This window comes from Ahaetulla prasina, chromosome 2, assembly GCF_028640845.1.
Source record: "Ahaetulla prasina isolate Xishuangbanna chromosome 2, ASM2864084v1, whole genome shotgun sequence".
In the NCBI taxonomy this organism is placed as follows: Eukaryota; Metazoa; Chordata; class Lepidosauria; order Squamata; family Colubridae; genus Ahaetulla; species Ahaetulla prasina.
Window position 1 is genome coordinate 167,460,565 of NC_080540.1, and position 21,394 is coordinate 167,481,958.

At 39.9% G+C, this 21,394-nt stretch overlaps 1 protein-coding gene and 1 long non-coding RNA gene across 5 annotated transcripts in view; one reads left to right on the top strand and one right to left on the bottom strand.

Annotated features, from left to right (window-relative positions):
• Window positions 1-6,387, top strand: part of LOC131193356 (uncharacterized) — a 60,808-nt gene extending 54,421 nt beyond the window's left edge. The window contains exon 3 of the long non-coding RNA XR_009153898.1: window positions 5,877-6,387. This is a non-coding gene — a long non-coding RNA (uncharacterized LOC131193356). The remainder of the gene's footprint in view (window positions 1-5,876) is intronic.
• The window catches only part of LRP1 (LDL receptor related protein 1), a 385,724-nt gene that overhangs the window by 257,404 nt on the left and 106,926 nt on the right, over window positions 1-21,394 (bottom strand). For all 4 annotated transcript variants that reach the window (XM_058173442.1, XM_058173441.1, XM_058173440.1 and 1 more), the window contains 2 exons: window positions 19,563-19,685; window positions 10,952-11,089 (listed from right to left, as the gene is read on the bottom strand). In XM_058173442.1, coding sequence (XP_058029425.1) covers window positions 10,952-11,089; window positions 19,563-19,685 — 261 coding nt within the window. The remainder of the gene's footprint in view (window positions 1-10,951; window positions 11,090-19,562; window positions 19,686-21,394) is intronic.

Consider the following 21,394-nt stretch of genomic DNA (forward strand, 5'->3'; position numbering starts at 1 on the left):
TGGGACAAGTAGCGGGAGCTCAAACGTTATGCGGCACTAGGGATTCAAACTGCCGACCTTTCGATCGACAACTCAGCATCTTAGCCACTGAGCCACCGCATCCCTTCCACAGCCATAATAGCTAATGTTTAATCTGTGTTGTGTTTTTTTTAAAAAATCCAAATGAAAACTAAAAGTTTCAAAAAGTTTAATCTATGCCCTCTCAAGAAACTGCAGTCCATAAAGAGAATCATGTCCAAGAATTGCAGGGTGTGAAGTGTCTTATAGCAGCCCTTGGTTTATATTCAATCATACTTCACATATGAGAGCTTATTCCTGCCAAGACCCCAAGATGTTTGAGATGATTTAGATAATAACTTGGCTTAACATAAAGAGATCTAAAGCCTTTTGCCCTCTAAAGTGCCCCTTTGCTCTTTCCTTAGCACAAGCTGCAAATAATCAAATATCATCGTCCCTCTTTTTTTAAAAAAAAAAACGGATAATATGACTAATAATTTGAGAATGATCAGGATAAAATTCTATTGCAAGGCCACAAAGAACTTGCATTTGTTCTTATCAGACAACCGGTTATTATGTTCACAGATTTTGTAAATTTATATTCCCAGCAATTCCATCGTTCAAGAAACCTGAGAAGGGATTTATTTACAAGAATGTGCAAGTTCTTCTCTCATGCTTACCCCCGCCAACCACAAAAAGTTCTGCCTCCCAAATCAAGCTGTAATATGGTTCATTTCAAGTTTACATGAGTGACAAGCTCTTAAGGATTTGAAGCGGCAAGTTCTATTAATCAATTACATTACAGAATGTGTGTCTAATTCCCATAAGCTCTATTTAAGTGCATGCACATACACACACCCAAATAACTCAGCCTGTGTGTTTTATTTTGTACCACAGATGTTGCACACACACAAAAAAGTAGTGGTAATTTAGAGTAGGAGTAATATTTTTGGCAATCAAATACTGCAAAATATTTTTTAAAAAATAAAGCTATTAAAATGTTTTAACGGTGAAAGTAGCTAACATGTCTCCTCACAGTCTTCACTTCTCCAGACTAACCACACCCCATGTCTAACCATTCCTCATTCTTCTTCCTTCATTTATCAACTTAGTTGCTGCCCTCTGGACATCTTGAGTTTCTCAATTTTCTTACTCAATCTCCAGAACTGAACATAACATTCTAGGCACAGTTGACCAATGCAGAATAAAAGGAGATGATGACTTCTCTTGATCTTGTCATTATATTTCTGTTGATGTAGCCTAAAAATGAATGTGTGGCTTTTTTGCAATTGTATCATACCATTGGCTGATGTTTAACTTGTGATTCAATGAAATGCCCACATCTTTTTTGTATACGCTGTATCCTAGTATGGTTCCCCACCACCATCCCCAGTCGTATGCTAGGCCACCGATTATTCCTATCAATTGTAAATCTTCACATTTGTCTCTGTTAAATACACCTTGCTGATTTTTGCCCAGTATTCCAGTTTGTCAAAATCTTCCTGAATCTTGATGTTCTCCTTTGATGTATTTGCTAACATTCCTATTTGTGTGATCTGCAAATTTGCTAATCGTATTTTCTAACCCTTCATCCAAATAATTTAAACATCTCTTGAAAGCACAGAACCTATAATGTAACTTATATCTCCAGACATCTCTTTCTAAGTCACTTTCCCCAAAACAGAGCAGATTAAGTGACTGCATAATCCTGAATTTCGGGGGTGGGGGGTGGAAGGAAGGTTCAGAGTAGCCATACCTTAGAATTTCTCAGGATTTATTTAGTGGATAGAAGGTTATAGTCTTAAGTTTGGCAAGATGCTGTCCATTATGTATAAGCAAATAAAGAATTGACATTTTGTTATGTCATCTCTGGGTTTGGGCCTAACATTTGATTAACTAAATTGATCATTTTATTTAAAAAGATCAGGTTGATTCAACGTGATTTGTTCTTCTGCCAAGCAATACATTCTTTTCTAAATGCTTAGCAACTGACTGTAAGTTTAACAATATGTTCCAGAATTTTATCCTGCATTGGTATTAAACTGACTGGTCTGTAGTTACCCAGAGTCATCTTCTGAATCAAGCTTGACTTCTGGTGATTATATGGATATATTTGTATTTATTTTACAGTACATTACTTTTCCCCCCCAATTTTTCAGTTCATAACTCCATTCTTGTGTCTCACTTCTTTGAGTCTTTCTGAAATCCAGTGTTGGAAACTTGCCTTGCCCCTTCTCAATGATTCAAGGGATTGAAGAAATTTGGAATGGGACCTTGCTTTTTTTTAACCTGGATAGTCCAAATGTATATCTGTACCAACTTTATTTATTTATTTATATATGTACTGTAGGTATATATAAAATACACATACACAGTTAATATTACATTAATACATATACCAGTGACCAACTAATGACTTTTCATCATTAAACTCTGAATGGAGATTATAGTAGTGGCCAAAATTGTGGAAACCTTTTGGGAAAAGTGAATTTTCTAAAATTAGCTAATAACACCACTTTTTGGGGGACTAATACCGTAAAATTATATATCAATAAAAAGATAATTTAATCAAGAATGTAATGCAATAACTTTTATGAAGGATTTGCTATTAGAATAGCAGTTACAGTATAAAGAAGAAAAGTGAAAACATGTAGAAAAAATGAGTTACACAAAAATTATCACGTCAGTTAATCCTTAATGGGGTAACCTTTAGCATGAATTACAGCCTTACAACATCTTCCAATGGAGTGAACCATCTTTTAGTTCTGCAGCTATTATAATGTGAAATCAAGATTGAATGATTGCTTCTAGTAACTGGGTTTTATTGCTGGGTCGCTTCTGACTAACAAGTTTGTTTAGTCAGCTCCATAGATTTTCAATTGGGTTAAGGTCTGGGCTATTCCTAGGCCATTACAGCAGTGGAATATGATTATCTTGAAACTCCAAAAAAAAGTGATGTTATTAGCCATCAAACTTCAAAAATACACTTTTCTACAATTTTGGCCACTACTGTACATTCCCCACAAAGAGCTAGTATGCATTCTATGGATTCTGTTGGGGTCATGACTCTTACTCAAGGAACATGTGGAGGAACATGTGGCAGCTATGGTCAGGAGAGCCTTTTTCCTAAATACATCGTGCATGTCAATTATAGCCGCTTCCCAGATTGGAAGGCCTTGCTCATAGTCACTCTTACATAGCCACCTCCTGGCTGGACTACTGTAACCTGCTCTATGCTGCCTTTGAAGAGCATTCTGAAGCTTCAGCTAGTCCCGTGGCACAACATGCATGTGCCACCATGGTTTCACCGTGGCTTCTAGGTGCTGGTTGTCATTTTTAAAGCCCTGCGTGATATGGGAAGAGGTCTCTGTTGGACTGTCTCTCTGCCCATCTCATCACATCTGACAGAGTGGATGGGCTCTGGTTACTGTCGATAAAAGAAGATCATCTGGTGGGTCCCCAGACAGATGCCTTCTTTGTTATGGACCATGCTTGCCCAGAAGATATGTGAAAGCACTGGTGTTTAAAAAAAAGAAAAAAGAACGCTATTCTCATCATACATTTTTTTCCCATACCAGAAGAATGTCAGAAAACAATTCCAAACATGAACTTTTCCTCTTCAGAAGCGAAACCCGGTTAAGTGATACAGAGGGTCACACAGTCCTAGTGCCACGCAGGCTTCTTCTCAATTAATCAGAACTCAGAGAAGATTTGCAGGCAAGAATCAGAACTGTCACTTTAATCATCAGGGTTTAATTCGCTGGGCAGAGCTGGATCCCACAGGCCCACATATCCAGAAAAGGCAGACTTAAAAAAGACTTCTCAAATGAATCACCTTGAACCAAATACATCAACTGAATCCTGGCAGTTTGTCTGCTGAGTCAACCAAGTTACATAAGGAAGTGCCACTCAAAAAAATCGCTGGCTCTCATTCAAATCCTAACACAACTCAGTATGGTTAAGGCAGTGATGGCTAACGCTTTTGCCATCACGTGCCAAAAGCGGTGGGAGCGCGGTGGGGGTTGCACGTGCCCACACCCATAATTCAATGTGCCCCGCCCCCCGTGCATGTGCGCGACCCCCCCATGCTCCCCACGCTTTTGACACACGATGGTACAGTGGGCCAGGTAGGGCCATTTTTCACCCTCCCCAGGCTCCAGAGCCTTTCTAGGAGTCTGCGGAGGGCGAAAACAGCCTTCCCCACCATCCGGAGGCCCTTCGGAGACCAGAAATAGTCCATTTCCCAACTTTCAGTGGGCCCAGAAGGCCCAAAAATCAGCTGGCCGGTGCGCACATGCACGCCAGAGCTAAACTAGGGCACCTGTGGCACACATTCCATAGGTTCGCCATCACAGGGTTAAGGTAATATTAATTGATTTCACTTCGTATATCAAGAAAGATGCATGACAAAAATCCTGTCCCTACTGTCCCATGCTCCATATCCTTTTACAGAGCTAAGTGCCCACTTAGCTGATAGTTCCACAAGAAATACAAATGAAATGCCACTAATCTAATGGTCTCTCTGACACGCTAGATTTGAACAGTCAATGCAACTTTCCTGAAGATTACGGCAGTGGATTCCAATCCAGCTGGTGGGCGCTACAGGTAGTCCTCGACTTACAGCAGTTTAGTGACCATTCAAAGTTACAACGGCAACTGAAAAAATGGCTTATGGCCATTCTTCACACTTATGACCACTGCAGCATCCCCACTGTCACGTGATCAAAATTCAGACGGCTGGCAAAGGACTCGTATTTATGACGGTCGCAGTGTCCCCCAGAGTCATGTGATCACCTTTTGCAACCTTGTGACAAGCAAAGTCAATGGGAAACCCAGATTCATTTAACAACCGGGTTATTTATTTAATAAGTGCAGCGATTCACTTAACAACTGCGGCAAGAAAGGTCGTAAAATGGGCCAAAACTCATTTAACAAATGTCTCACTTAGCAACATAAATTTTGGACTCAATTGTGGTTGTAAGTCAAGAACAACCTGTATATCATAAATGCATAAGGAAGACTGCCAATTTTTGGAGTATTGTGTTGCATAAAATATAACGAAACTCTATATGAGTTCAAAACTATTGTCTTTATTTACCTCTTGCACTTCCATCTTTCTTTTTCTGATATTCAATATCAGAAGTGGACCACAAAGCCCCCTGCGGGGATTTTGCCTACAGCCCATCAAACCTGGGTTATGTTCCTCCAACCCCTCTAAAACCTACTGCAAAAAAGTCATATTTAATGTAATAAAAGGAGGAAAATATTAAATATATGGGGGGAGGCAGCAATATTAATGGGAGTTTTGTTCTGTTTTAAGCCGACTTTGATTTTTGCCATGGCCAGTTGTTTGTGAACCTGCTGGAAATTATAGGTGCAGTACATCTGAAGGGCACCAAAATTGGGGAAGTTCTTCTGAAAGATTTATTAAATTCTTTTTATGTGGCTTTTTGGTTTTGAACAATGCACTGAAGATAGCAATATGGTGATAGATGGATGGATGGATAGATGGATGGATGGATGGATGGATAGACAGACAGACAGACAGACAGACAGACAGACAGACAGACAGACAGAGATAGATGATATAATAACTGCTTCTATGACAATGGCAATTCTCAGAAAGAAGGGCTATTTCACTCATGAACATAATCCTGAAAAACCAACTATGAATACAGGCAGAATTGGTGTAATTGTCAATCAAACCTCACCCCGCATGCGACAGAGTTGTTCAAAGTGACATGATAGAGAGAAGTATATACATTTTTCTTCCAATTGTAAAAATAAAGTTGTGGCCACCAAATGTTCTCTGGCAACTAACTTATTTTCTTTTATAAACTCAGAGAAGCAAATGTACTTTTTTCTTCTTCTATTTTTAGAGGAACATACGCTCTCCGCCTTGATCCAGCAAGCTTCCACTCGAAAGCAGCCCCTCGTTTCCTAGTCCTGACTACCCAAAACCCTCTTTCCAATAGTCAGCTCTGGAGAAGAGTTGCCTATGGCTTCAATGGACACCCATGCTCGCTATGTGACTCAGGAAGTTTAAAAAGATTACAAAATCATCAAAGCCAGAATGTCCTGGTTTTATGTACAAGCAAAAGCAAAGAGAAGGAGGGTGGGTAAGGGCAGGAATTTGACCTAATAAAACAAATCAACAATGGTGAACAAGTCCCAACTTGGTAGTTAAAGGCTACAAATAAAACATTTCTGATTGGACTTACATTTCATGGGAGAGGGATTATTCTTTTTCAGTTGTCTTAAGCGTGTTTTTTTTAACACTTCCAGCTTAGAAAGATTAAGAGAGAAAGAGCCATTCATTCAGCCTTATTTATCTAGAACAGGGGTCACCAACCTTTCAGACCTCAGGGACCACTAAATTCATAATTTTAAATCCCGGGGACCACTAATATGATCTGCCTAATGACTGGCTGGGTGGGCGTGGCTAGGTGGTCATGTGACTGGTGGTCATGGCCAACTCGATTGTCACCCACGTCGAGGGGCGCCTCGATGGCCTCTACTTGCCCCTCCCCTCCTAGCCACTCCTCACCTGCCCGCCCAGGCTCCTTAGGGCCCCAACAGGAAGCAGTTGTTGGAGTTAAGCAGCTACCACATGAAAGAGTTGGCAAAACAGCTCAGTTCAAATTGGTTCTGACCGAGAAGGAGGCTCAGCAGAAGCACCTCACTGAGGACTAGGAGCATAGGCTTTCCAAGCAGAGAGAAGACCTGCGGGAGTACAAGGCCAGGTACCGGCGCCTGGAGGCTTGGCAGGCTGAGATGGTCAGCCAATTCCAGGCCATGATGCAGTCCCACTGGAATGAGGCCCTCTGTCTCTTTGCCACCAGGGGCGCTTCCCTCCAGTTTTTGCCCCACACTAGGAGGCTGAAGCAGACCCCAAGTTGGAATTTCTGCCTCCCTTTGACCCATACAAAAGGACCCCAAAGGGGGAGGCTCTCTGCAGCAACACAAACGTTCATTACATGTATCCAGGCCAGGGGGTGCAGTTTGAGGAGCCCTGATCTAGTGCAATATTAAAAATGCAAATATTTTTTCTGCAGATCACCAACATTTTCTTGCAGACAACCAGTTCGTGACCGCTGATCTAGAAGTCTCAAAACAAAAGAAAAAAAAATGGTGGTAGCTGAACTAGGCATCCAAATTGCACTAGAGGTCACATCATGATCTAACTGGGACTTAGGGATACCTTTGACAAAGAAAGACCATGATGGCATGGTCAGCATTTGCTAGGATTTCAGATTTTCTATGGGTTGCTGCTATTACCCCTATCCAGTGGTGGTATTCAGCTGGTTCTATCCGGTACAGGCGAGCCGGTAGCGGCGGCTGCAGGAGGCTCTGCCCATCTGCCCGAATGTCATCATGTCCCATTTTTGATGCTCTGTGCATCCGCGCACGTGCTCACATTTGCGAACCAGTAGTGAAGGTAAGTGAATTTCACCCCCTGCCCCTATCATCAGGAGTTACACTTTATCGCTATCGTGGAAAAACAATGATCTTCCAGTTATTTCAGAATCACAACTCCCACATAAGCCAAAGATGAAGAAAGCTGGAGGATCAATGATATCTGTAGGGTTAATGATCTTCTCAGTCTTGCCTTATAATGATTTTAAAAACCAGGCAGATGGGTCTCTGCAGCCTGCTTTCCTAATCACAACCTCCTCTTTTCACACATATAGAACAGCAGGAGATGTCATTCAATCTATGTTTTTATTTTGCTGGCACAGAAATACAGCAACAAACCAGCCAGCTCTCTCTTGCTTTTGATGCCGGCCATAGAAGAATAAATGTCCCTTCTTCTATGTCCAGCACAGACTGCTCCTTTCATTCTCTGCCAACCTATCTGGTAGAAGTCTAAATGTTTATCTGGCTATGAGGGGAGTCTCGTTTTTGGGCAGCACGGCTACAGAAACTACCAATATCTTAATAGTTCAATAAAATTGATACGAAAATAACTTTTACAGGATTATTGACACACTATACCCGTGATGGCAAACCTATCGCATGCGTGCCACAGGTGGGCACGCCAGCTTAGTTCTGGCACGCCAGCTGATTTTCTGGGGCCACTAGAAGTAGAGAAACAGGCTGTTTCTTGCCTCCACAGGGCCTGGGGTCTGATGGGGAAGGCCCATTTTTCTCTCTCACCTGGCTCCAGAGCCTCTCTAGGAGAGTCTAGAGGCTGGGGACAGCAAAAAAAGTCATTTCCTGTCCAACTGGAAGTTAGCACATGGACTGTTTCTGGCCTCCAGAGGGATGAGGAAGGCTGTTTTCACCCTCCCCAGACTCATAGAGAGGCTCTGGAACCAGGTGAGAGAGAAAAACGGGCCTACCAGGCCATCGCGCGCACATGCGTGGGGGTGGGGCACATAGAATTATGGGTGTGGGCACGTGCACACGCAAGCCCCCTTCCCCCCGCCTCCTGGCACGCGATGGCAAAAAGGTTAGCCTCACTGCACTATACTATACTGAGGGATGTAGACAAGAATGTGAAATTCAGAGAAATATGTTTGGGGACCAAATACAGGTAGTCCTTAATTTACAACAGTTCATTTAGTGACCATTCAAAGTTATAACAGCACTTGAAAAAAAGTGAGTTACGACCATTTTTCAGAATTATGACCGTTGCGGCATCCCCATGGGCACATGATTTACATTTGGGTGGCTTGACAACTGACTCACATGTATGACAGTCGCAGTGTCCCGGAGTCACGTGATCCCCTTTTTGGGCCAAGCGTAGTCATTGGGGAAACCAGATTCACTTAACAACCATGTCACTAATTTAAGAACCGCAGCGATTCGCTGAACAAATGTGGCGAGAAAAGTTGTAAAGTGGGGCAAAGCTCACTTAACAAATGTCTCGTTTAGCAACATAAGTTTTGGGGTCAACTGTGGTTGTAAGTTGAGGACTGCCTGTAAGACATTCAGGTTACAGTGCCCTCAATCGCACACAAGATTCTGCATCGAAGATAGCCATCCATAAAGACGCCAGTATTGGCATCCTCTTATTTCTCCCTCCCGCAAACGAAAGCTGTGTTCCCAAGTTCACTTCAGGACAGATGCCTGCAGGTGAGTAATCTACTCATGTGACAAAGCTCTGAAATGCTCCGACATTCAACTTTGCTGAGAGTGAGTTTTCCAATAGGATTACAGAGCAAGGTTATAAAAAAAAAATGAGCCTCTTTGATCTACAGGAGTATGAAACCTCCAAGGAGCATTAAACACCTCCCAAGGACAGTGTGGCTATTTAGCAGGCCTGCAAGGAAACTGAAATAAAAGTTTTTGGTTTGGGTTTTTTCGTTTTCCTTTTGTACACTTGTTCCTCCTGAACTGCTCAAGGTGCTGGCGCTGCACCACGCTTAATTTCGATGTTGGCTCACTTGAAAGAGAACTTGATTGAACTCCTAACAAGTGTGCACAGAGCTGACCATACTTAATATGCAAATCAGTCTGCTAACCACCCATTTCTTTCTTCTATCAAGAGCCTATCTCTTATTTGGATTATACTGATAAACTGTAAGCTAATAATTAATCTCTTCCTTAGGGAACATTCACTTTGATTTACTTATGCTTTTCATGACCGCGGGTTTTTTTGTTTTTTTTTAAGAATGATTCTCTGTCTTTATTGAACTCTCTTCAAATATTTTTCCAACTATCTACATAAGCCTTGCAGGAAGATAGAAGGATGGATTGAAGTAGCATTTAACGAACAAACAAAAAAGTATCTGCATTATCCAATGTGTGCAACTTTTTGTATGTTTCTGGCTTGTATTCCCTATTTTCATCTGAATCACTTCATTTTCCTCTTAATTGATGCCGTTTTTACATTTTGCTCCCCCTTAATTGCTTTTTATAATGTTATTTACAGAAGAATGAAATTCTTCTGTAACGAAATTCACCCCATTCCTAAAAGGGGCGTGCACAAGTACACAAAAGTGCCTACCGTTCCTGTCCTATTGTTTTCTTTCATTATATGTGTTTATATATAATGTTGTGACAAAATAAATAAATAAATAAAATGTCCCAGTCAGGAATGTATGCAATGCATATAAAGCGTAGTATTATGACCTCTGTTACAGATATGTACAGTACACCCAAAGTGTAGTAAATATAATATGTGTAACAATACAGTAAGAATTAACAGGAATCTTGGCTTTTAAACCCATGGTGTCAGCTTTCCACAAGCAAGAGACAAGTTTCCTCTTTTTCAGAGGAAATGACAGTAATCTGAAATAATTTCTAAACTCGTGTCTGAAAGCTTATTATTCAGATCGCATAAGGGGCAGACATTTTGGTGAAGTGCTCCACATTAGGGTCCTGCATCTTGAACAGTGACAGCACTTTCTCCATCAAGCTGAATCGCTCAAGCTTGGTCTGGGATCACTTCAATGGTTCAATCTCTTCTTCTTCCTCTCCTCTTCCTTCTTTTTGTCTTCTTCTTCTTCTTCCTTTTTTTTTCTGACTTTCCATGAGGTTGAATTAGATAAAGTCAGGAGAAGACAGGAAAAGTCTGGCTTCCTGCATACTACAGTACAGATTTGGCACATTGGAAACTAACCCTTTCCCAGCTTCTCTTGACTTCTGGGACCTTCTACGATGGACTTGTGGACCGGTTTGTTCATATCAGTGAACATTCACAACTCAAAAAAGTTCGTAAGTAGAGTAATATCTATATCCCTTTGCATATATTCAGTTACTATTAATTGTGCTTCTTTGAACACTTGCTATCCTACTAATAGCAAGAATGACTTTTACTTCTCTTCTTAACCCAACCAAAATCGTGTCAGTCCTTTTGCCACCATGTCACAATGGCAGCTTATAATCAGATAGCTAGATAGCTAGATAGCTAGATAGCTAGATAGCTAGATAGCTAGATATTTAACACCAAGAATTTTCGGAATTTTGCTTCCTAATTAGCTGGCATTTACCCAACTGTACAACTTACCTCTACAGTGTGGGCCTTCATCTGAACCATCTGTGCAGTCACGTTCGCCATTGCAAAGCTTGGTCATGGGAATGCAAACATCAGTCCCCATGCAGTTGTACTCGTTTGGATGACATCTCGACACCTTGCTATGTGGACCTGGAAAATAGGAAGAGCCACTGCCATTATGAGGGTCTCCAAGGGTCCCAGCAAAAGGAATGGAGCCTCATGTGTATGGATGATGCGACACATACTCCACGTTCCTTTATATCTAGAAAGCAGAATGCATGAGCTCATATAATTGCTAAGGAAATGAATGTGGGAATACAACAGGCACAATGCTAGTCATTACTCCCAAGTGACCTTGGTGAAATGCACACACAATTATTCTATTCCTCGTAAATGTTGGTTTAAAGCAGGGGTGTCAAACTCGATTTCATTGAGGGCCGCATCAGGGTTGTGTTTGACCTCGGGGATGGCGGGGGGCCAGGGTGGGCATGCCCAGCTTGACGTCACTCATATCAGAGGTGCCTGTGGTGGCCCGTGCGCTCTGCCAGTGAAAACGGGCTCCTGAGCTCCATTTTCAGCTGGGATGGCTTCCTGCAACCCTCTGCCAGCTCCATTTTTGCTGGCAGAGGCACTGTGGGCTGGTAGTTCGCTGTTTCCAGTGTGGCCTCAAGGGCAGATCCAAGCACCCCGTGTGCTGGATCCAGCCCACAGGCTTTGAGTTTGACACCCCTAATTTAAAGCATATATTTGAGTGCTCCTTTTCAGTCTTAAAATTAATTCAAATTCACCTAGGAAATTTTCAAGTAGTTTGGAGTGCAAAGGGTTTTAAAAGATTGGAACCATGCTGACTTATGGTAGCTGCAGTCGCTACCTACTGCTGACCCAGATCCTTTTTCCACAAGGCTATGAAATCTCAGATTGTATTTCCAAGGGAAACATACTAAGCGAATTAGTTTGAGTAACTCTGTATTAAAGATTAATTAAACCAAATTCTTTTATGGCTCAGGTTAGAAGCCTTGGTGTGTACTGATCCATCAGTCAAAGTATTCTGCCATGTAGAATAGTTCTTCCATCAGCCACTTAATCATTACTGACAGGAAGAACCTTAACAAACTATTTTACTTATTTTAAAAGCTAATAAATTAGGTAATTAATTTCATGTGACAGGTTTGTGGTACACCCCAAAGGGTTGCATTAGACAGGAATTGTTAACATTATAAAAACCACTTTTAAAGGTGCTGTTCTTTTGCCCATAAATATATGGCCTCTCTAACTGAGTTGGCTACAATACAGAAATAAATACAATTGAAAAAAGAAGAATTGAGAAGAAGGTCTGAACTGAGAGTCTAAAATGCTAAGCAGGGATGACATTTTAAGGGTAAAAACAACAAAAGATTCCCTTTAAAAAAAAAAACTTTTAACTTGATTATCACATAATGTTTCTGCTACAACATCCGGATTTCTATTATGCAATTATTATTAATATTAAATGGCAATTGTTACTGTTATTACTGCTAGCGATTCTCTAACTGTGAGTATCAGCAATGGAAACTAGGATTATGGACAACTGACCTTGGGCCAGTCAGTTTTTCTCAGGCAATGACAATTGCAAACTACTTCTGAAAAATCTTGCCAGGAAAAGTGCAGGAACTCAAAATCAGACATAATTGGATGACTATATCTATATTTAAATTCAGCACAATTCAAAATCTTTATAAACTTCCTAACATAAGCCTCTCTGTGCTAATGCTTATAATTCTAATATCCACCAGCATCAATAAGGGCCACATTAATTGAGATTTAAAACAAAAGTTGCTTAGCATCTTCCTTTTCTTTTTCACAGAGTAAATAACTCTTTCTATACTTTAACTTTGCAACCTTTGCAACCAAATACTCTATCTTCTCCTCTCACTCGGTTACCTTTGTACAAGCAAGAATATTTCAAATTGAGTTTTAAAAAATGTTATAAGTGTAATGTAATACATATTAAACCACATATTGAATCTGTATCTTTACCATGTAGCTTTATAATTTAGCGAAAAGTGACAGAAATTAAAGACTAAGTCTAGTGTAAACCATTATGCACAGCCTTAAGATTGTTACAGGTTACATCTTTATTCTCCAGACACTTGTTTGATAATATACCCTCTGCTTGCGAAAAAGAGAAACTCCATTACTGCCCCCCCAAAATCTCTTTTTAAGTCTTTACTAGATAGGAAAATTTCCATAGCTAAATATCTCAGGATACAGAGTTTAACCTCACCCAACCCTGTACAATAATGCTAAGCCATCACCCTTAATGAAAGAGCCACTCTACAATGGGCAAGAGATAACCAAGCTAGTCTCTTCCAATAGTCAAGGATAACAAGAATTGTAGTCCAAAGCATCTGAAGGATATCAGATTACCTGCTTCAAATCTAGGCAATGGCTAACTGCTTCAGCTACCTTCTTTCCCAAATGTGTCCAAACTATGTCAGTCCCTTTCATCAAGGACTTTTGCTTAGCCCAGAGCAATCAAACATATAATGCAATTCCGAGTCCCTTATTTACTGATGACTATGGGGAGGGGGGGGATCAGAATCCTATAGCAGCTTATGTATTATCTCTACTAGCAACACAATCCTTAAGAGGATGTTGTAAGAGACAACATTCCAAAAAGGAAAGGAGTTGAGAAGAGAAGAAAGCGTGCAATCTCGGGCACTTATTGTTAAAAACATCTTCTGATCCCCTGCTGAAATGACAAGGGAAGGGATGGCAAAAGAAGCTTTTGGTCTTTCAGAAGATTTGCTCAAACATCACTGCTTCCCTTCTTATCCTCAGCTACAGCCTCTTCAGTTGGTTGCCTTTAGATGACAGTGAAGCTACTTGATCTACAGCTGATCAATGGTTGGTGCCAGCCTTAATAAATACTTATGCTTTGGCTAGAAAGCTCAGAGGGAAGCCTCAGTAGGTATTGCCCCAAATTTGTCAGCAGTCCAAAACCTTAATTAATAATTGGTGTCTGCATTTAAATTAATAGGTGCTTTTTAAAATCTGTGGGAACAATCAAGAAGAAGCTAAATGAGCAATAATGAGTTCATCCCAACCTGGGGCTCCATTGTTTGGAATATGCTTGAGATTCCTTGGTGTTTGCATGCAAATGTTATGTCAGCTTGTCTTTATAAAGCTAACCCAACTTGGATATTAACAATGAAACCTCCAGTTTTCCTCTCCTATTTCCTTTATCTCCAGATCCTGTCTGGGGTAACTCTTGCCTGTCATTGCTAAGACAGGACTGAGAAGTTCTCCATCTTCTGGAGCTGGAGCCAGTCCTTTCTCACGCCACTATGGCACCGTGTTGACGCCCCCTTATCTTTCTAGGGCTAGAAGGCTTTCTCTTGGAACACCCCCCCCCAAATGAATTTCTAGTGCTAGGGATAACAGCTCATTTTCTAATATCAATATTAGCAACATCAGTGATGTTGGCACATGAGATAAGCTTCATAAATCAGGGTCCCTCTTTTTTCATGTTTTACAGCAACAGTTCTGTGCTGACCGAAATAAAATGCATTCCGTTATTGTTTTTTGAATGTTGGGTTTTAATTAGTTTATTAATGTCATCTGCTTTTCACCCAAGCTCTCTAAATTGGTTTAGAATGCTAGGACCTATAATCCAACACACTTAAGACAGAATCAAATTGGGAAAAATATATTTGTGTGCTATATAATAAGCACAGAATCATGCTAAGTAAAATACACAATCTACATTTTTTCCCAGAAATCTAAATTGCAGTTAGCAAGCCAACTAAACTGCCTTAATGCATTATTTTGTTCATAGATCAAATTTTGGTGAAGGGAAAGGAAAATGGAATATAATGATTTGAGTTATGAACTTCAACCATTTGAAGCACCATTTCTCCCTTAATAAGCAGCATATTCGGCAGTATTTTAACTGTCCACAGAATTGAAGCTTCTTTTTTTTAAGCTTTATAGTTGACCAAGCGTAATTATTATTGGTTATACTTGGTAAGTGCTCCAGTGAGCAATCTATTGACATCAAATTGTATAGCATTTGATACTAAAACTCATAAGAAAATTGCATTTGTTAATTTTGCAACCAGAAAACAGTAAAAATATTTTTTTTAGCTGCTTTGATCTTCCACAAGTTCTTCCGTTAGACACCGAATAGCAATGTGGAAAAACTAACAATATTTGAATATTTGAATTGATTCAATTCTCAAATTTAGAGGCAAACTGAGATCAGTTGGAGTTTGTCATTGTCTTACTACAGTTGGTGTCTCATTCCAGAGGCATATCTATACAAAAGACACTTAACATCCGGCCTCTGTCAAATATTTCACAATGATTGCCCCATTTTGAAATACTGCCCTGGAGAAATTTGGCAGACATCCCAGAGGCCAAATCCGTTTTCTTGTTATAATCAAGAATTAATTGCACTGGGCCAAAAGATGAAGAATTTGCTGGGTCCCACTTTTCTTGCAGCTAAAAACAAGGATCCAGTTGGGTCAGTCTGAAAGCTCACCTAGCCCATGATCCTGCTTCTCACAGGAGTCATCTAGATGTTTTTCAGTAAACTCCTCAAGCAGAACATGACTGCAACAGCACCTTCCCTTCCCATTACTTCAGACGTGACATTGAGAGCCCATCCTTCTGAACCTGACAATCGCAAATACCATCATGACTCGGGCATCGATATCTTTCTCCACTACGGATCTGCATCATCTCCTTTTAAGGCTAAGTTGGGAGGGTCAGCCCTTCTCATCTTGCTGGAACAAATTCCAATCCTTTGCTATCTACTGAGGAAAATAGTGCTCAGTTTTATCTGCCCTGAATCTCGCTCCATTCAGTTTACTGGATAACCTTGGGGTATAAAATTATAAAGTGGAAACAACCCTTCATCCTATCAAATTTCTCTATAATGCGCATCGTTTTATGCATACTTTGTATCTTCCTTTTTCCTTTCTTCTAACGCTAAAAAGCTTGACATGCCATTCTTCATGGCAAGTTACTTCCGCCCCTAAAATCATTTTAGTTTCTTTTTTACTATGTCTATTCCAGCTCTTCAGTATTCTTTTCCAAGTAACAATCCGTACTATTTATAATGTGATTGTATCACACATTTGTATAAAGGTGGCTTTAGTTTTAATTTCTTTCCTGGTTGTTCTAAGAATTTTTGTTTTTAAATCCATGGATTTTTCTTCAGTAACGTTTTTCTCTTATATATCCCTGATAATTTTTAATGGTGGTTTCTATTAGTTTTAGAAACCTGTTGGCCATAGCCATTAAACTATCCGGCCTATAATTTCCTGGATAGTCTCTAGAACTTTCTGAGAAATGATCTGGTAATTTTGTTTCTTAACACTACTTTTTATGCCCAAGTCCATTTTAAAAATGTCAGTTATATTTGTGCCACATTTTCTGTGACCGATATAAAGAAGTCATTCAGCATCTATTCAATCACTTAGGATATTTTTAACAGACTCCACAGCCAACTTCTTCTGAAATAGTTTCTTGTTTCAGGCACACACACACAGGCATTTTGTATTTCCTCTTTCTTTCCCTATTCTATTTATTCAGCTTATAAAAATAGCTATAATGGCCACAAATACATCTCAGTAACAATACCAAAGCATCCACTGAAACATATTAAATTAAACAAATCAAAATCATCCACTAAAATATATTAAGCCTAACCATCAATCAAAAAAGCCTTTCAGGAAAGCTTGAAAAAAAATCCCCTTTTTCCCTGATCTGTATGAATGCAAATACAGAGGAAGATCTTTAAAAAAAAATAAAGAAGAGTTCATAAGAAAAAAACCTTTTCCTATTGTATCCAAAAATTCCATCTTGAATTTTTGTTGTTGAAAAACATTGGTATTTTTTTCTCTTCTCCCTGGAAGATCTTTCTGTTATGACTTCATTCCACTCCTAAGTCTCAGCCCAACTCAGTTAGTTATAGGCAAAAAATAGAGGAGTCCTGTGTCTACTTTCTTAAGATAATGGACGGATGGTGAGACAAATGAATTAACTCACAGTCCCAAAGCTCACACAGAGCAAGGGAACCAGTGGATTTAAATTCTGTTGTCCCATTCTTGGTTTAATTATGAAGGTTATAAGTTAGGTAGCAGGGAACTACAGATAGTCCTTGACTTACAACCATAACTGAGCCCAGAATTTATATTGCTAAATGAGAAATTTGTTAAGTGGGTTTTTGCCCCATGTTACGACTTTTTTTGCCACATTTGTTAAGTGAATCACCGCAATTTGTTAAATTAGTAACACAGTTGTTAAGTGAAGCTGGCCTCCTCATTGACTTTGCTTGTCAAGAAGGTCACAAAAGATGCTCACACGACACTAGGACAACCGTCATAAATGTGAACCTGTTGCCAAGCATCTGAATGTAAATCAAACCGACCTCCGGGCCTTTAAGCGCAAGCTCAAGACTTTTTTGTTTCACCGAGCAGGGTTGGCCTAAGGGTAATTTTTAATTGGGTGGTTTTATTACTTGTTATTTTACTATTCGGCCTATGGTTTCAGATTTTTAAATTTCAAATATTGTGTTTTTTAATTTTTGTATATGTCTTTTTAACTTGGCTGTAAACCGCCCTGAGTCTTCGGAGAAGGGCGGTATAGAAATGTAAATAATAAATAAATAAATAAATAAATAGATAGATAGATAGATAGATAGATAGATAGATAGATAAATAAATAAATAAATAAATAAATAAATAAATAAATGTGGCCATAGGGATGCTGCAAAGATCATAAGTGTGAAAATGGTAATAAGTCCCTTTTTTCAGTGTCACTGAACTTTGAAACGGTCACTAAATGAACTGTTGTAAGTCGAGGACTATCTGTATTTGATGCACAACATGCATCAATGGTTTATTTTCAACCATTCCTGAATTTCCCACTATCTACTGAATGCTTGCTGGCTGTTCTAAAAAACCTTCTTCCATTGGCATTTCACACAAATCAAAACAATGTTGAGGCTCTCCCTCTGCCAAGGGACACTTTCTATCATTTACAAAGAAGTCCAAACTTCCTTTTAACATGCCCTAATAATGCTTGTGGAGCAGCAGGGAAGGCATTTTGACCATTCTCTATCATACTTATTATGGAAAAAGGAATACGGTTCAATGACTGAGCACATCTCTATATATAAAAGCGAAAACCACTCACACATTAATCACGAAATCTCCAGAACCATGAAGCCTACAAACCTGAAATTTACCACGTATGTTCCTCTTGGCTTCTAGGTGCTCATTAAGAAAGGATTTTTCAAAATGACCATCAGAGCATCAGTATTTCCTATATTATTATAACACGCTCTGATGCTAATTAGTTAGACATTCCACTCCCCTTCCCAATTTCAAAATAATTCTGAAGAGAATGGGATAGCATGGGACAGGCTTCTGTGGGGCAAGACTCATGGAGAGAAGGGGCTAGAAAGCCTGAGGGAGAGAAGGGGATAGGACAGGAGATGTTTCTGTGGGGCAAGGCTGAGGGAGGGAAGGGAATAGGAAAGGATCTATGGGACGAGCCTGAGGGAGAGAAAGGGATAGAGAGGAGAGGCTTCTGTGAAGCTAGCCTGAGGAAGAGAAGGGGAGAGGAGGGACCAATAGTAACCACTCATTAATTTTCAAACACTTAGTCTATTTATCAAGCCCAAGCACATAGTTTCGTAGCGAAACATGGGCGTCCAGCTAGTACTTTATAGGCAAAAAGCCCAAGGTTCAGACTCCAGCAACTTCACTTAAGAGAATTAATACTCCATATGAAGTAAAATTCTCAGCTGGAGAAATGTTCTACTCAGCGGAATATAATCAGACAATTTTTAAAGAATCTTCAGTTAGGACCACTACTATCCTAAGGAAGGCTGAGCACCAAAGAATTGAGGCCTTTGAACTCTGGTGCTGGAGAAGACTCCTGCGAGTTCCTTGGACTGCAAGGCGATCAAACTGGTCAGTCCTAGAGGAGATCAACCCTGACTGCTCTTTAGAAGGCCAGATCCTGAAGATGAAACTCAAATACTTTGGCCACCTAATGAGAAAGAAGGACTCACTGGAGAAGAACCTAATGATGGGAACAATTGAAGGCAAAAGAAGAAGGGGACGGCAGAGAACAAGGTGGCTGGATGGAGTCAGTAGGCATGAGCTTAAATGGACTCCGAGGGATGGTAGAGGACAGCAAGGCCTGGAGGAATGTTGTCCATGGGGTCAGACATGACTTCGCAACTAACAACAACAACCATCCTAAGAAGCCAGTGGTTTCTAGAGAAGGAAGCCAAAAAAAAAAGGGAAGAAGAAGGGGAAGGGAAAGTTGTCAGAAAAGTGAAGTGGGGAAAGGCTTTCTCAGCCAATTTTGCTTAAAACCCAATGAGGAACAGTTGCCCACAAATAAAACTGGCACAGAAACATGAATAATAAGTGACATTTTCCAAAGTGGAGAATTCTTATAAAATGTCTGCGTGTGTTGTTTGATTTTCAACATCCCCAAAGCTGTGAGAAGTACGCCATGCATTTTGCACCCTCAGAAAAAGTGAATGGAAAGCAAATCCACCAAATCAAAACCGTTGTAAAAATAATCACTAGGGAAAAGAAGAGGAAGTAAAGATACATACATATATCTGGTGATTCATCAGAGCCATCTGGACAGTCCTTCTCTCCATCACATCTCCAGCCCTTGGATATACATGTAATCTGATCTTTACATGCAAATTGTTTGGGGCTACATGTCTTCGGTGCTGGGGAAAGAAAGGCAAGAAAAAAAGAAAGCATAAAAAAATTAGATTCTTCTGTAAAACACAGAGGTCATTTCCAGCCTTATGATTCTACGTTCTGTGTCCCTGACATTAATTTCAAAGGCTGCTACTTAAAAAGCCACCAATTTTGACAGTGCCATTGGGCTCATACATATTCATGATACTTCAGGAAAGAGCACTCTTAAAATGAAAGGTATTCATCAGAGCAAAGCAGGAGCAAAAATACAGAACAGATTTTAAACATCATTTAATTTGAATAAATCTCTCAGGAATTCACAATTTATACATGAAAGGCTTAAATAAAGACACAAACCAGGAACCGTGGTTTTAAATTATATAGTCTTTGCACTGGAAAAACTGTAAGAATCTGACTTTTTACAAAAGCTACCATGGTGATTCAGGGGATCCTACTAAAATTACACCTAAAGAATGCAATCTGTAGTGGAGGGGGGAGTCCACATTTCAAATCTGATTTTTAATAGCTTTAAGGCCAGCCATTATTCACTTTGACTCAGCCAGAAGATGACCATATTGGGCCTATCTCACAAAATTATTTAAATAATTACAAAAATGATGAATCAGAAGCATGCTGAGAACTTTATTCTGGAAAAAGTTATGCATAAGTCAAGCCCGTAGCCTTTACTTTTACAATCCAAGCAGGTAAATGAAGAGTTAACAAATGCCACATCCCAAAAGAACATGAACCAACTCTGTTCATTTAGAACAGGGGTCTCCAACCTTAATAACCTTAAGGCTTGTGGACTTCAACTCCCAGAGTTCCTCAGCCACCTTTGAGTTGAAGTCCACAAACCTTAAGGTTGCAAACCTCAAAGTTACTAAGGTTGGAGACCCCTGATTTAGAAGCTGTAAACACAGGTACAGGCAAGTTGGTCAACTTGCGAACTTTCTGCCTTGATGTATGCACCATTCTTCTAGCATGGCCTTCCCCAACCTGTCCCTGGAACCGCACTCTCAACATATATAGAAGGCAACAGGTTGGGGAAGACAGAGAAGTTAATATCTGTAGGATCACACCTGTACCCCAGTTAGAATCATTCATTCCAGAAGAAACTGTGGGCTGCTCCCAGTTCCTGTGAAGTGAAGGAGGATGAAGCCAGGAGACACTGCTTTTGGTTATACCTCCAATCTAACTGAATGGCCTTCCTCAGAAGTCATGGTTATTCTGGAAAATGATAACGACTGAATTCTTCCAAAGGGGATATAAATATATCAGCCTTTGGAAGTAGACCATGTCAGGAAGCAGGCCTCCCAAGGTGGAGCTATACCTCATTAATCTGGTCTACAACATCATCATTCTGAAAACCTGATAACATTGCTCCTTCTCTCCCTCTTATATTGGCAATCAACGTAAGCAACTTTGAGTTTTTTCTTAGGCTGTCCTATTTTTTAGGCTCCAGTTTTACTAGCAGCTGGCTGATGGTAACTCTGCCATTTCCATTACTATTACTGATTAAGGTAGTAAATTTATTTCTAAAGCAATTTGCTTTATTACCATGGATATATGTTGGTCTACTACAAGGAATATTTTCATTGTTTGGTCTTGCTATTTATCATTCTGACAGATTCAGCGTTATACAAATGTAATAATTAAGCAAATCAACAGTTCATTCATTCCATACTTGCTGCCAGAAGTACTACAAGGAGGGTGGAGATTGATGGGTTAAGAGGCC